Below are 17366 nucleotides of genomic sequence, written 5' to 3' on the forward strand. Positions count from 1 at the left end.
CTAAAAGTGGCTTATCATGTTGACTACTCTGACACCATAATTGCATGATGTCCGAACTTGGTCTTTGGTCTGAAGATCAAATGAGTGAGCAGAGCGCGGAGAGATGTTGAGAAACTCTAAGGGATGGCAGATGGGGGCCTAAAACACTATGTTCCTGGCATCAGGTTGTGAGGACCTGGGATCTTCTCAGATCTGTCCTTGAGGACTTTGCAGATGTTGATGGCAACTAGCTACCTTGTGCCATTTTTCGTCGAGAAGCAACAATAAAAAAATGAATTTTGGATTCTGAGAGACAAGGTTTTCTCAGCCTCAGCACTACTGACATTTTAGGTTGGATGATTTTTTTTGGTTAGGAGGCTGTCCTGTGTAATGGCATCCCTGGCCTCTACCACTAGATGCCAGTAGCATCTTTTGAGCTGTGATACACAGACACTTCTAAGCAGTGCTAAATGTCCCCTGGGGTGAGAGTGGGGGTGGCGGTGAAATTGTTCCTGGTTGAGAACCAGCGGGGTGGGCTTAACGGTGGGAGATTCTGTGGTCACAAGAAAACTTCTCTGAGGCTATTCTAGCTTCTGTTGGCTTTCCTGGGGCTTTTTGAACCTTGAGTTTCCTGGGAAGTAGACTTTTAATGGACCTGAAGATAAACGAAGGATGAACTAAAGGAGAAGATGAGAGAGGGTGGTACCTGAATGCATAGTCCTTTCCTCTCTCTTCCTTCCTCTCTTTTGTACCCGTTAATCCTCTCACAGGGAGAGCCAGGTTGTAGATGAGAAGAAACCTGACTGAAATGGAGAAGCTAGAGTGGGGAACTCCAGCACCTGCAGCCTGAACTAGGGGAGCCTGAAGCTGTTTAGAACTTCAAGCAGTCCTGATATTTAAATTCAGGCATCAGCAATTTATTGCAGACAGCATAGAAGACTGTTTTTGGAGGCAAGCCGGGCATCTGCCAGGGCCCTTGGCAAAACTGCAAGGTAGGCATAGCTGGTTTTGCCACCACCTCTCTTTCTGAATGTCCCCACACCCATCTCACTTTCTCTGCCCTCCAGGCACAGAGTCGCCTCACGAAGCTCTCTGGCTGCTCAAAGTCTGCCTTTCCCGCTGGAGCCATCAGTTTCATTACCAGCCCCCATTTTAACTTTCCTCCCCCGAATGCTGATTTCAGCTACTTTGGGTGGAGGGCGATTAAGATGAAAGATTCAAATATTTTACACCAAGAGGAGAAGAGTCAGTAGATTTAATCTATTCAGGGGATGATGTTTTGACTCTTCAAAACTTGCTACTTCTTTTTTAAAACACGTTTTGGAACAAAAGGTTTTTCTATGGCTCATCTAACTTCCCTGAAATGGGTATCAGGGTTGTGTATTTTCCAACCACAATATCACCACTTGACATTCACAACGTGCAAATTCCATAAACTGGAGCTTTAACTTAGAAACAAGCTCCACACAAGGTAAACTGTGCATTTCCCATCAGAAAAGATTCAAATTGCTTGGCCTAACATACAAAGGCTTCACAACCTGCCTTTCTAACCTCTTCTCCATTCACTCACTTGAATATGGTGGAAAAGATGCACGCAAATCGTGGCTTTCACCCTCTCAAAATGCATCCAGTCCAGTGGGGAGACACACACAAGAAAGAAGAAGAAACCAGTGTGGTGCATACATTAACCCGGGGCAGGTAGAGGAGGCTTGGCCGCACCTGGTGGGGGCACTCACCCTGACTGACTGGTCCAGGGAGGGAGGCTCACTGCTCTGCTGTCTTCATGTATGCCTTGTCCTCTCTCTCTCGAGCTGTGTGCACGCACAATGGTCCCTCTGTCTAGAATGCCCTCTTATGATCTGTCTGGGAAACTCTTAATACCCTTTATGATCCGGCTTAACTGTTACCTCCAGGAGAATTTCTCTGGCTGTACTTTGCCCTCCCTTGTTTTTCTCTGCTTCACCATGTCCTGCTCAATCCTGCCCACCCTCAAATGAAAGTATTTTCTTTCCTTTGAGCCAAGTCCTTAAACATCATCTCTATGGAAATATGCATTGATTTGTTTACTTGTCAGTCATCCCCATCAGACATTTTTCAAAGCCAGGGCAATAATGTATGTCTCTTTTTAATCCCCAGTTCCTAGCACAGTGTCTGGCACACAGAGTCGCTCAGTAAATGTCACTGAATGAATGAACCTATTCTAACTAGAATCTGGAAAATGTGATAGCAGGATGTCTACTTTATTCCTTTTTATATTACACTGTGACGATGACATGCTGCTATCACATAATGATGACCCAGATTAAGAAACAGCCCCCTCTAGCTTTAACTTATCAGTGGACGTTATCTACTTGAACTGAGTGTGTCATCATGGCAAAGACTCAAAATTCTGCATCCGACCTTAAGATACTGGGGTCTTCTGCAAAGCATGTCCTCATCTTAACTTCAGGGCTGATATTCTAGATACCAAATGTCTAGCTGAATGCCAAGCAATTCAGTCAAACGTCACTTGCCAGGCAGAGTCTGAAATCTAACGGCAGGAAGCTAAACGCTCCGCTGGACAGTATCTTGTAAAAGATCTGAGCACCTTTCCTCCCCTCTCCCCCCTCCCTTACTGAGGCTGCAGGTTTATCTTGTCACATTTGAGAAAAAACAATTAACATGTGAATCTTGCTGGGACTGTCTGCTAATAGCTAACCTGTGTGGAGGTCAGTCTGTTTTTCAGTTGTTGTTAATAAACATCAGTTAAAATCTTGCCACGTTATCAGACGGGATGTGCTTTGCTCTGCTTTGAGTAGAAATCAGCCATCTGCCTCGGTGTGTTTGGTCAGAACACTGCGCCTGTGGAAAGGGCCGTTGTTGCGGGATGCATGGCAACCACCCGCAGTGTGGCACGGTGCAGAGCTGGCAGGGGTTTCTGCTCCGGTCTCATCCAGCCCCACCACCAGGCTCACCCAGCTCTGTCTTCCTTCCTCAGGGGCTCTCAGCAACAAACGGCCTGACCACCCTCCTGCCCTTCCTCCCTTTCTTCTGGTCTTGCTCCCTCCGTCCCCTCTTCTATCCAACATTCTATCTCTGCACAGAATCTAGAATGATGACTTGTTCAATAAATATTTCTTAAATGTGGCTGTAATTCTCTTCTTGAATACAAATTCAGCTATATTGCAGGAAGTTATCAACTCTAGGATCCCAGCTGAGTTCACTTTCTGTGTGTGTGTGTGTTTGAAATATGAATCCATGATCACTACATTTAATTCACCCAAATTTTACATTCTTTAATAAATGTAACTCTTTTTCATTCTCTCAATTGAAAAAATTTCAAATTCCATTATGTATCATTGAAATCTTCTTTTAAAAACTGTGTAAAGCAGAGAACAACCTTACTCTTTTTCTAGTTCTTCCATTAAGGGGTTTATTTCATGCATCAACCATTTTCTGAGCTTTTTTTTGGTTCCAGACACAGTTTGAGATGCTGACGCTACAGCAGGAAAGAAGGCAGATGTATTCCTGGCTCTCACGAGCTGGTGTTCCAAAGGACTTTTATATACTAGAACTGTGCTGTCCAGTAGGGTAGCAATTAGCAACACACAGCCCTTTAAACTAAAACTTCCTTCACACTGGTCACATTTCAAGGGCCCACTAGCCACATGTGATGAAAAGTGCAGGTCTCTATCAGCTCCACTATCACAGAAGATTCTAGGACAGGGCTAGTCTAGAAGAACTTGTAAGACCTACTACCATGCTGAGAGCTTGGGAAATCCCACAGCAATATTGTGAGATGATTTATTATGATGTATAAATTATTATGATTATCATGATCCCTTCACACACAATCCTCCCTTTGAAACACAGAGATTACAGCTAGCATGCCTGGCGCGAACAAGTTTATTTTTCTTTGGGACATCCTGTTTTTCCTTACAAGATGGTTAAATCAATGTGGGGGATAGCATTCCGTAATACTCAGTCATTTTTCCTGCTTGTCTTGCAAGCAGGTATTGGCTCTGAATCAGGGAAGAAGCGGTTGCAAGGCACAACCCAGAGACAGCCTTCAAGCCTCTGGCTGCTTTTGTGGTTCAGATGTATAAGCTCTCTGCGCTTTAAAGCATTTGTATTATATGTATATGTACATGTATATGTATGCATGCTGAGTTGCTTCAGTCATGTCTGACTCTTTGCAACCCTATGGATGGTAGCCTGTCAGGATACTCTGTCCATCGAATTCTCTAGGCAAGAATACTGGAGTAGGTTGCCTTGCCCTTTTACAATACGTATATGTAATGTATATGTATATAACAGAATGGGCAACAGAAAGGAGAATCTAGGGAACAGGTGAAAGTGTTCTGGCAGGAGCAAGACCAGAGGGGGAAGGAGAGAAATGTGTGTCTATGCACACATGTGAGGCTGTTTCAGAGTAGATGCCAGTTTGCAAGTGCTTTGTAGGTTCAGGCTGCATGGTCTTCCTGGCAGCTCAGTTGTGGTAGCAGAGTCCCGGGGGAGAAAGTGTCTAGGATTTGAGACTGTGGGAAGACCTCAAAAGTCAACTAGGTTTGCATAGTGATGAGTATAACGGATATTTTAGCAGCAAACTGTGTGGACATGTGTAGACGGTGACTCAGAACTACAACCTGACCCACCCCAACGTTAATCTACCTCAGGGAAAGTAAAGAGGGATGACCCTGAGGTCATAATTTCCCCCTAGTGTAAGAAGGTAGGTATGTAAAATAGAAATAAGCAGAATTATAATAAAAATATAGTTGAATTTTCTAGCAGCTTCTGCATCTGTGGCCTAGGAGCCATACCCACTCCTTGGGCACCAGAATAATTTGTCTCCAACACAATCTTGGAAACCTGAGCAATGGTCATTCTTGAGACTAGATCTCATCATCCTCATCTGCCTCTTATGCTACCAGGCTCCAGTCTCCAGCTGCCTCGATCTGAAAAAATTATTCTCATAACCAGTTCTTACCCACGATCTTTATTTTTTGTAATGCAAACTCTTCCGCTTAACTATCCTGCCTTATGCTATTGTCTCATACGATGTTGGGCTTTCTGCCCACTGAATTTTCCTATTTCTCCCTTTTCCCAGAGCTTTCTGGAAAACCCTTACCACTGAACACAGACTCCTATGCTTTCTTATACCATATTTTCTTGCCTTAGCTAAAATTCTTTTGCAGGAAGACGCCACCTTCCTGCAACCTTCTCAAATGGAAATCACACATTTCTGCTCATCTGCCAGTAAGGTTCCTGTAAGTCTTGTCTGCATTCTCACTGATACTTTGCCTCTTCTAAACCACTGTTTTTCATTCTTGGGCAAAAAGCCCTTTCTTTCTTGAGTTTCAGGTTATCCTGCTCAAAATCTTCCAGTCTACTCCATCGTGTGGCATTAGTATGGCCACTTCAATACCTGTAGTGACAAACACGGAAGAAGCTAGCTTCACTGTGCAGGACCTCAATTCCAGTGTATCCTGGAACCCATTCTTATAGCCACTCTTGGACTTTATCGTTATCCTAAATGTCCCACCTTAGTACCAGTTTACCATTCTCTGACCATAGCATCTTATTGTCACTACTCTGAGGAACCTTAGTTCTCAGAATACTTGGTATTCAGGCTAGAAGTCTAGTCCTTCGATTACTCTTTTTAATTCGAAAATACTTACCTACATTGTACCTTTATTTTCTTCACCCTCCATCTTAGAGTTCATAATACATAACTTTAAGAACCCTTGCAAGTTTTTCAAAATCCCTACGCCCCTTTATTTTTGCTATATTGGCACAACAAAACTTCAATTTTGACTTAATCCAGCTATTTGTTTTTCCTGATCTGGGCTGCCAAGTTTTGACTGAGAAAACAGACAACTGAACTATGCAAAGAGGTGGCCCTAAGCGATTCTTTGACAGGTACTGAGTCAGTGACTTTCCCAAGGGGTGATTACAAAACAATACTTTTTCTTTGCCAAGCCTCACTTCATTGATACCACTCCCCCCATATATATAAAACACTTCTCTTCCTCCCTTTCCCTGGTAAATGCTTTGCCTTGCTACTCATTTACTCTTAAATCACTTTAATTGATTTTTGCACTCCCCATTGAAATGAAAATTCTCTAGCCAAAGTCACCAGTGATTTCCTAAATGTCTAATTGAATGGATTTTTAAACACCCACTTAACTGTACTCTTCTCTTGCACTGCCTCCCCCATTCTCAGCGTTCTGCTCTGGCCTTCTCTACTTGTGCTGCTTGGAAAGTTTACTCGCTTCCATGGCTTTGACAGGTCATTATATTCTTGATCCCCAAATCTGTATCTCCAATCCAGCTCTTCCTACTTAGCTCCAGAGTTCTACATACAAAAGCGTCTTCTTCATGATTTTCCTCACATTGCCATGGAAACTTCAAGCTCCATCTAACCCCAAGTAAACAGATCCCTTTCCCCCCAGAGGTCTTCCTCCTGCGTCCTCTATCTCAGTATGTGACAGCACTGGTTAGACGAAGCTGGAAAGCTTGGAGTGAACTTCAACTCCTCCATCTTAAATTCTCATCCACTTCCTGCACAACCACCTTCTGCACCATCTGACTCTGTCCTGGTGCTTCTGAATTTACCTTCCTGAAGTTTCCTGCTGCCTATCTTCTCCACCCCAGCTGCTACTATATTACCTAAGGTCCTCCCAGGTCCCATCTCCATCCCTTTTATGGACCCTTTTTTGCTTGATAGCTTCAACTAAAACTTGTATCAGAGCATGGTACTACCCTGAGCATGAAGTACAACTCCTCTAAAATCTACGCTCCTGTCTCTTTTCAGATCCATCTGTCCTGTTTCCTGCCTCCTGCCTCTCACCCTGCAGTCGGCCATATTAAACTACCTGCTGAGCCTGGAACTTTCCATGCTAAGTCTCAGTTTGGAATGTCATTCTTCTCCTTCACACCCCCCTGCTCCCATCTGCCTAGCGAATAGCAATATTTCAGGGCTCAGTTCAACCTTCCCACTCTGCAAGGGTTCCTCTATTGTGCCCCTCCTTTCCCCTCAGGAAGAACTGGCTACTTGCTGTCTGGGGCTCCATCCGCATGTATATTGACCATGTCAGTCTGCCTCTCCTGGACTGCAAACTCCTTGAGGACAATGTCTCTGTCACATGCATCACTGTACCTAGATGTTCAGTTCACAGTAGGAATAAAATAAATATCCACTGAATGGATTCAATGGATTCCACTGAATGAAGAATGAACAAATTAAAAATGGAGCCTGAGCTGTGAGCAAAGGCTAAAATCAGTCTGATGACAGTGGAACAAATGCTGGTCATAATGTGAACTGAATTTCATCACAATGGCCTATCTGCAGATAGTTCTGCTGTTTGTAAGGCTGCTAAGCCTCAGTTTGTATTAGTAAACACGTTGGGTGGGGAGTCTCTGGAGTATAAGATGACTCTCAGGGACAGAAAATGGGGGTGGTGCCTCATATTGGCTTACTTCCTTAGCAATCTGCAAAAACAAAACCCAGCAAAACAATTGCCCCCTTTCCCAAAAGTTGGCTTTGGCTCAAGTTTGTCTTTTCCGAAATATTTCTTTGGTCAGGCAACACTCCCCATGCTATAGCTGTCAGGCATTAGTGTGCTCTGAATTCATTAGTGAAGGTCAGTCCCGAATACCAAACAGATGCATAGCCCCGAGTTTCCAGAACTGGAGTGAAACTTTTAACAACAGCCACCCTCTCTGTTCTTGCTGTTCTAAGCTTCACCATAGCAGGCATATTTTAGAGACTGGCCTTGTGCTATCCTAATTTCTACACCTGAAATGAGCAACAAATAATTTGAGACAGAAAAGTAATACAGGAGAATGTTTGAACTGTACATGCATATACATACACGTTCCTTGTTTCATGACAAAAGAAACACTTTAAGTCCAGTCAACATCACACAGACCACAAGCCTACAGAGGTTTGTTTGTTTTTTAATAGTAAATAAATAAATGAGCAAAACCAAATCAAAACGACAGCGCAAAAATCCCTCTTACTCCAGATAAGCTATCAATTTCAGATGGAAAGGCCTTAGGCAATAAAAGAAAAAAAAATGTGATCTATGCACTAAGTAGGTTGGATAGTTAATTTAGGGTGACTGCTGCTGCTAAGTCACTTCAGTCGTGTCCGACTCTGTGTGACCCCATAGATGGCAGCCCACTAGGCTCCCCCGTCCCTGGTGACTAGAAACGACCAAATAATAAGTTGTCATGGTAGAAAGTAAGTTTTGGACATTCTGCTTTCACATTACTAACCAAACTTGTGAAAATACTCAGAGAGACAGAAAGAAGGACTAAATTTAGATGCTGATTTAATGCATTCAAGAGCATGATTCATTTTCCTCCTGCCCTGGTATAGCCTGGAGAATCTGAGTGTACAGCAGGCAACACAAGGATGCCCTGTAAATAAAGGGAAGTCTCATTTATTCAGAGACTTGAGGAAGCCAGAGACACCCCATTTTCTCTGCCAATAAAGGTGTATTTCCAAGCACCTCACACACCAAAACGTAGAACTAGATTTCTCAGATGGCTAGAATCTGTCTAATTTTAGCTTTGCCCCAGCCTTGGAATGAATGTGCTGAAAATTTATTCTGTACCTCCTCTTAAGTGGCTTTTTTCCCCTCAGGCTCCAGTGGGATCCTGACCAGCTCTCAGAAGCCATGCAACAGGGTTCATTTGATGAGAGGCCCAGAAGGATGCCATCATTCAGTAGCAACACTTTTAGCAACCAAATTCCCTCATGGTAGCCCATAGATTGGGTCTTAGAGAGCTAGTATATATAACTTAGACACCTGAGATGCTTTGGGGCTATTCAAAAAAAACAACCAGGAACCAACCAATCAGACAATGACGGCAAGTTCAACCCCCATCAGTTAATCAGGGTGTTTGGCAAAGCTGTCTAGACAGAGCAGATTGTCACTCTCCTTTCCTGAGTTTTATTATCTGCTATTTCCAATCATGTTTTAACACTCACTTCCGCTCTCAACACCAAAGCAAATGTTTCAGCTGCTAAACTAAAGATAAATTGAGATTAAGGCTGGACTATCATTTGTGTTCATCCAACCTGGCTCAGAGGTGAAAAGTCATTTTGGGAATTTACACTCTTTTTTTGTTTTTTTGTTTTCCTCTTTTTCCTTTTAGTCTTTGAGCACATTTGGAAAGTAACCTTAGAAGTTTCATTCTAGCTTTTTTTGGCCTTATTGATATTCTCTGGGTTTAGGACAAACTACAAGAAAAAAATGAAATGTATTTTAAAAATCTATAGTTGGGTAACACTGCTTCCCAGAAGTGAGGGCATTTAAAGTTGTCCTCCCTTCTGAGGTATGGGACAGACGTTAAGAACCTCCCCACCACCCCGCGGCCCCCATTATACAACCACATATAATATATTCATTCCAATTAAGAAAGATTATTTCTGCAGTATGAAATGGCTTCAGCACTTTTGCAGCTAAAAACAAAAAGAGTTAGCTATGGAGCGCGTGCACTATGTTACAAATGAGTCCCTCTGAGAAGGTGTGCAAGAATGAGCAGTGCTTGGAGAGGCCTCCACAGGGCACGTCCACAGGATGGGGCTGGTGGACCCTGGCAGTCTAGGTGGATATGAGATCCAATTAGCCTGAACACATGCTTCACAAACCAACCTGGACACGGCACAGAGAAGAGGCAAGACACTGCAGGGCAGCATAAACCATTTGTACCTTTCTCAAACAGCTTGATACTGAGTCTCCTGGGCAGTTCTGAATGACAGGGCAGGGCTGTCACCCAATCTCCCTTGGGCCCACTCAGTGCCACAACATGGAAATCAAAGACAGGGCTATTCAATGACACAGGCCAAATTTAATGACAGATTTGGGGGCAGCCTTCTATACCCATTTGAGAAAGGACAAATACTCTTTAGCACTCTAGACAATAAACTGGCTGATTTAGCTTAGAACAGTGGCTACTACTGCAGCCAATTTCAGAACATCAAAACGGAAGGTAAGTGGTTGGGGGAAGGGAGTCGTGAAGGTTGCATCCATCCAAGGCTGGGTTGGCTACATACTGGGGTATGTAGGATATGAGGTAGAAATTTATTCTCACACACATAGGGCATCACAGGTCTACTCAACAATGTGGCACATCTATTTTCATACTTCACTCACACAAAACACCACACTTCCATCTCCAGGGTTTTTGCAAGTTCTAAACTACAATCAGCCCTTCTTTAAAATAACAATTATAGATCCTCTGATTCAGCCAAATGGTGGTGTTTGTTGCACTAGGCTGCGTTCATAGTACAACATCAATAAATGGCCACTTGTAGACGGACGGACAGAATCCCACTCATAAAGCACACCTACACCTCCCTCTTTCTCCCACCCCAAAATGTCACATTGTTAACAGACCTATGGGGGCTTAATCTCATAGGGGAAGAAAGGAGAGATAGGAAAAGCAAAATAATGTAAGTGGAAAAGCAAATTGTTGGGGAAAAATAGTACAGTTAATTGCTGAGAAGAATGATCACAGGTGGGTTTTCGAGTGTTATGTTGCCTTCAGGGACCATTTGAAAGAATGAATTCAAAAGCGTTTTCCCCCGTCCCTGGAAAGCTGTCTTGGTGAAGGCTGCACATTGTCAAAGATATTCCAACTGGGAGATGGAGTTAGAATTTTTGCTCAGTGAGTTGGCTAAGTCTCATGAAATGGGTATTTGTTCCAATTAGGTGTTCCAAAAAAACCTTCTTGCCTCAGATAACTCATTTTGAGAAGAAAAGAGTATCTGTTCAAAACTCATCACGGAGGGGAAAATGACAGCCTAGTGTGCTCTGTAGCTGTTGCACACATACTCTCCACAGGCCTGTAGGACTCACACTCTGCAGTCATTTGTCCTTATTGCCCTAGTCTTAGTCCTACCTAAAACTGGCAGCGGTGGGTGTTGGGGGATGCCGACTAGTTTTTGTTCCTGTTCTTAATACGCTATACTGTCTAGATATATAACTCTAATCCGTGTCCACAGTCCGGAGCTCAGATGGCTGGCCTGTCAGCGAAAAATGTTAGAAAAATGTTAATTCAACAATGGTGGAAGGATGTTATTTCTAGAGCTAAACTCCTCAGGGAAAATGAGAAATGGTTGCTCCTGGGATTCAGCTCCTCCACAATGAAAGATATTTCTTTTCTGAAGCTTTCTTCCCAAATAATTTCCCAATGCTTGGTGTACCCTGACATTTGGTCCAAATAAAATGCTGGAACAGACTCCTAGGATACAACTATCTTCAAACTCTGTACAAGAAGGGTGTTTATTACAGAGAATCAGCATCTATTAGGGCATGAAGCATCAGGGGCCTGCTGGCACTCACTCCCTACAATGAGTCACTGCATGATATAGATACTATTTTTTTTTTCTGGCATTTATAAGCAAGCAACTCAGTTTATAACCTAAGGCATTTTCCATACTTCCAGGCAATGAATACTAGCTTCTTTTGAGTCTCAATAGCACATAATTTAAGACAGTGGGAAAAGGAACTGGAGAATAGTTTCCAGTGCAAGGAAAACACCACGCAGCTGTTTGCCCTCACTCTTGAATTCTGATGGCGAAATTGAGAATTGTTTATTTGTCCTGAAGTCAAACCCAAGGAATTTATTTTTTAAAGGCTAGGATAGGGATGGGGAGTAATGATATAATGTACTTTTAATATTGAAATATTCAACACATGGCCCCAGGATTTTGAATCCCCACGGAATTTAGATCTTTTAAAATGGTCCATTCTTGGTCAAATTTGGCACACCAGATGTCACAGGAAGGACATACCTGAAAAAACACCCGAGGACTACTTTGCTAAAATTGTATATTCACCTTCTATAATTGTTTTTTTTCCTCCAAGATAGCAAGCTAGGAATCAGTCCTCTATCTTGAGCCATTTATTGAGAACAAACAAATGAACTTGGAAAAGATATGACCCAATTAAAGTTAAATACCTGACTTTGGTGTATGAGAATCATAAACTTGCTTACGGTCTATCTGGTCCGCAAACACTTCCCCATAAATCATCCAATAGGGCATGTAGAAGATGTTCTTGGCCAGTTTCCATGATGGCTCCTCATTGGGAAAGAGAATGGCTTGCCTGGCGACCCCAAAACTCATGAGCACCACCAGCATAATGATGACAAAGTACATCATGTCTATCATCTGGAAGCAGGGGGAAGCAGAGGGAGAAACAAATGAAAACCAGAATGATTGAGTATTCCTGTGATGCTGACACTGCTGGAAAACTTGGTTCACTTTTGAGATGCTGATAAGGGACGTTGAGACAGGGAGCTGTGATCAGGTGACCACTTGGTCTACTGAAACCAATGTCCAACAACTCTTAACAGTTATTAAGAAAATCATTTAAAAAGAAAAAGCACAGGTACAATAGGACCCCTTCATCTTCCACTGTCTTCTGTGGGACCTAGTCGTGACTAGGCATGAGAGTCATACGACACGGAAGCTTGAGCCTACGAATGTAGTACTAACATTTTTTCTGCTCCTGGGAAAGACAGATGTCCTTGCTGGGTCTCTTTCTTCTTAGCAAAGTTGGAACTGGGATAGTTGAACTATTTTGACAACTATTGCCATGCTGTAAATTCTCCAAATTCTGAAAGGCTTATCAAGAGCTGAAAAGCCCAAGAGAATAATTATTTATAAACAAGACTCAGACAACCCAAATATCCATCTTAAACTGCTTACTCTTGTGGCCCCACCTCATTGCACAGTTTTCTACCACAAACCAGTCTCTCAGAGAACCACTCTTTCTGCTTTTTCTTCTGCATTGTATGCTATCACAGTTACGGAGGCTGTTTTTTTTTTTTTTTTTTTTGGTAGGAATTAGAATCAGGTAGCCTAATGGCTTATTTCTGTGCTTGCTGTTGCAATGCTGGATTTTCATCTTGACAGGTTCATAAAATTCTTGACTTGTACTTGACTCCATTCAAGTACAATGCTATCTCTTGTTCCTCTTTCTTTCTTTCTTTTTTGCTTGTTTTCATGATACATGTTATCTGGGATCTGTTTCTCATATGCCAAATTACTTTCCTTTTATCACCGAAAATAGATGAGGATGCAATAACTATTATTTTGCCTGGCCAGAATCCATTGCCTCCTTCTTTCAGAAACAGTTTTTTTGTTTTTCCCACGCATTTTGGCCGTAAAGGTAGGGGTCTTTTCCAGGCTGGGTTAATCATGGTAAGTTGCTGTCTGACAACAGTGACAGGAAGTAGAGATGTGACACGAGACAGGCCAACCAGAATCTTTCTTTGGATTTTTTTTAACTGAAGTGGGGAGAGAAGCTCCCCTGCTCTCTCTGTAATAAAGTGAATGCAGAGTGACTAAGGCTGTTTTCCACTAGGGAAACAGGTCAGAGTGAATAAAGCAGGTATTCCAGGGACGGAGACTGGGTTGTGATGGTGGCTGGGGGCCTGGGTGCAGTAGCTTCCATCATGCCCTGCTGTAAATCAAGTCATCCCTCCTGGGTATAAGTTAGCAGGAGATTGGTTTCTATCCCTTGCATAAAACCACCTAATACAAAAGACTGTCTTCTCTTGGATATCAAATTTCCTGAAGGACTGCCCATCCACAAAGAAAGACCGATGATAATGTTATCAGTGGCAATGAAGGCTTTAAATTAGTTTTAAATTTCATTTTGCAAGGATACATTCCATGGTGCCAGTTACTGGAATTAAAACATTACAGCCTTCCTATAGGCCTCAGGACACTAGGGGCTCGATACATTTTAGGTTAATTAATCAACTTGCAAGGCAACTTCAAGATCTTTCAAGTACTGTCTGACTTTGAAATTAAATATATCAAAATTTGATGTTCATTCATATCTGTTCACTGTCCTTAAAAATATATGCTATTCTTTTCACAACTTAGTAGCCTCAGAACTCTCTTAAAATGAGAGAGTCAGCAGTTTTATAGGAAACGTGGGTCCGTTTCTCATCCCCTCTCTCTCTTATCTTGCAAAATTCTTTCATCATTTATTTACAAAAAGTTCTATTAATGAAAAAGCACAAAGGGGTCCTTTCTGTTATGTTTATTTAGACTGATTAAAAGGTGGGTGGGGAAAGGAAGGTGTTTACTTATGAGATTTAGGACCTAGTTTGATCCAAGAAAATTCAGCCAGTAAATACAGCAACTGTTCTAATCTAATTTCTCAGGACTGTTTCCATTCAGCTTGATCGTAATACCTATTCAAAGGGTCAAAACAATCAAACAAACACTGTTCCCAAACACTCAACTTCACATATTTCAAAGGCATCATAACTTCGTATAAATACTGGTATCTGCTGAACTGCAGAAACAAGACATTGTCAGAACTGAGTCTGGCTTCTGTTTTTAAACAAAAATTGTCCAATTGGTTCAATATGAAGAGTGCTGATTGTCTCTCATTCTTTTAAACATCCTTCAGTTGGGTTGTATCAGTTCAGTTCAGTTCGGTCGCTCAGTCGTGTCGACTCTTTGCGACCCCATGAATCGCAGCACGCCAGGCCTCCCTGTCCATCACCATCTCCCGGAGTTCACTCAGACTCACGTCCATAGAGTCCGTGCTGCCATCCAGCCATCTCATCCTCTGTCGTCCCCTTCTCCTCCTGCCCCCAATCCCTCCCAGCATCAGAGTCTTTTCCAGTGAGTTAACTCTTCGCATGAGGTGGCCAAAGTACTGGAGTTTCTAGAGGAGAGCATATACTGCAGTGGTTAAGCATGTGTCCTCAGGTGTCAGAATACCTGAGTTCTCGCCTTGGCTCTGCTAGCAAAAACAACTAGATGATCTTGGGCATGTTGCTTGGTCTTAGTTTTTTTCTTTTAATTTGTAAAGTAGGGATAATAATCATAACAGTAATGGCGCATATTATTTTTCTAAGGGTTAAATGATATAAGGTGTGAAACAATGTGAGTAGTTCTTGGTAAAAGTTAATGTATTATTATTATTAGAATTGAAAAAAGGTCGCACTGTGGAGTGAGAGAGGAGTCTGAAGCCTTTGTTTCTTGCTCAGGTTTAGTCTGTTCGAATGTGAGATGAATAAACTAAAGCCTATTTCATGGGGTTGGAATGATGATTGACATGTCTGACATGGTATTTGGTGCATAGTAAATGATACCTATTTACATTGTTTTTATCCACATTACATAAGTGGGATAACTTAGTACTAGGCTTAGAGAACCACTGAGAAATGGAATATGAAGGAAAAGAGGTTAGAATTCTATTAAGTGATTCTAGAGCTGAAGATCAGTTGGAAACATACTTAACCAGTATTGAGTCTAAGTACCTTAGCTGCCTTCAGTTGTGCCTGGACCAGGTAAGTTACTTCATTGTTTAATATTAAATAGGGGCTTTTGGAATAATCACATCTAGGCATATTTTGTTAAGCTTCCACTCTGGCAGTCCACTCGGCTCACATAATTCTATAGGCATAGCTTACCTATCTTCTGGATCAATGGCTCAGTTACTGAACTAATTATCTTAAAAGCCATAGAAAGACAACAAAGTCCCTAAATATACTCATTTTCTACTTATGAATGATACCACTAGTTAAGAATAAGTTAGAATGTAGAAAAATGCAGTATATCTCTCTTGCTCACTCCACGGTAAGGTTTCATTCTTATCAAAACTGGGGAAATAATTATGTCATTATTAAAAAGACAGAGATGAATTTTAAAATAGACATTGGGCATTAGAGTTGACTTCACTTATTTCAATTATTTAAATGTGACCCAACCCCTTAAAAGTAATACGCCTGGTTTGAGTCCTTCCTAACTTTATTTACTGAAATAAGGTAATGATCAATTAGGAAAGACAACCCATCAGATAATGTATTTGCATAACACAGTGGTTCTCAACAGAAGGCAACTTGCTCTGCAGGGAACATATAGCAATATCTGGAAATGTTGTTGTTGTTATGTGTGTGTGTGTATGCACACACATATCACTGACACCCAGTGGGTAGAGGCCAAGGTTGCTGCTAAACACCCTATGATGTACAAGACAGCCCACCCCACCCCACGCCCAACAAAGAATTATCTAGTCCTAAGTAGCAATAGTGTCAAGGTCGAGAAAACTTGGCTTAATTTTGCAGCTGTTCTTCACTTTCATTGGGTACATTTGAAAATATACTTGACAGTCTCATAGAACCTTTTCCCCTCTGTCCAGAAAATTCATACATCTATACATTGTTATATATAAATTGTGTGAAGAACTAACAGATCCTGTCTCCTAACTCTCTCCTATAGACTAGGTGGAGATTCTGCTTTTAGATGTGGAAATTTTCACCACCATCTCAAATTCAATACTAAAGTACAATGATATAAGAGGTAATGTTATATAATAAGATACAGATTTGTTTTCTAATCAAAAATCTCTCAAAGGAACTGGGATTCAGTTTTGGGTAAGTAACTCAAGCTTTTTTTTTTTTTTTTTTTAATTGGAGGTTAATTAACTCAATCTTACTGAATTCATTAATGATCCTCCAATTAAACAATAAATAAGCTGCCCACTTCAGTATTCTTGGCCTTCCCTTGTGGCTCAGCTGGTAAAGAATCTGCCTGCAATGTTGCAGACCTGGGTTCCATCCCTGGGTTGGGAAGATACCCTGGAGAAGGGAAAGGTTACCCATTCCAGTATCCTTGCCTGGAGAATTCCTTGGACTGCATAGTCAATGCAGTTGCAAACAGTCGGACTGAGTGACTGAATGACTTTTGCTTTCACTACTGAATTCAAGTTTTTCCACTATAGAATGGGCTTTGTGATGTTCTCTCTAAACAATGCTGGTATTAAAAACACCAAGCTTTTGTTCAAAAGGATTAGGAATGGAGCAAATAAGTATTCTCAGTTTTTTCCATTGTACTTTAACAATGATAAAAGATACAGTTTATCAACTTCCTACTGTGAATCAGACACAGTTGGCCACTTAACATGTGTTATTTCTAATTATCACTGCAACCTTATGAGATTTGCATTTATTATTGCTACTTGGAAATGAGTAAACTGCATCTCAAAGAGTTGTTAAATAAATTGCTCAAGGTCTCATCACCCTTTCCTTTTAGATTCAAATTCTCCGTCTCTTTGTATGAGGTGTATGGTTTAACTGATAAAAGCACCTAGTTTCTGAGCATTAGGTTCCGGTTCCTCCTTTTCTGAGTTTGGAGAGGGAGCTGATTTACTGGTGCAGTTTCAGATTCACACCGATGCTGTCCTGTGAGTGCTCAGCCTTTATGGAGAAAGTCTAGAAATTCGTGTATGGTCCAGGGATACTGGAACAAGTCCAAAGCCATATGTAGGGAAGCATATTAGCTTGGCACTTGGGATTCTTTGTTTGTTTTTAAAGAATAAGTAGGAATATCATTCTGGAACCTAGTTTTTAACACATCATTT

The 17366-nt window shown here is 41.7% G+C and overlaps 1 protein-coding gene across 6 annotated transcripts in view; it reads right to left on the minus strand.

Moving 5' to 3' along the window:
* TRPM3 (transient receptor potential cation channel subfamily M member 3) overlaps positions 1-17366 on the minus strand; it is a 614509-nt gene that overhangs the window by 55970 nt on the left and 541173 nt on the right. For all 6 annotated transcript variants that reach the window (XM_040251699.1, XM_040251668.1, XM_040251610.1 and 3 more), the window contains one exon: positions 11971-12145. In XM_040251699.1, the coding sequence (XP_040107633.1) occupies positions 11971-12145 (175 nt within the window). The remainder of the gene's footprint in view (positions 1-11970; positions 12146-17366) is intronic.

This window comes from Oryx dammah, unplaced genomic scaffold (assembly GCF_014754425.2).
Source record: "Oryx dammah isolate SB20612 unplaced genomic scaffold, SCBI_Odam_1.1 HiC_scaffold_1, whole genome shotgun sequence".
Lineage (NCBI taxonomy): Eukaryota > Metazoa > Chordata > Mammalia > Artiodactyla > Bovidae > Oryx > Oryx dammah.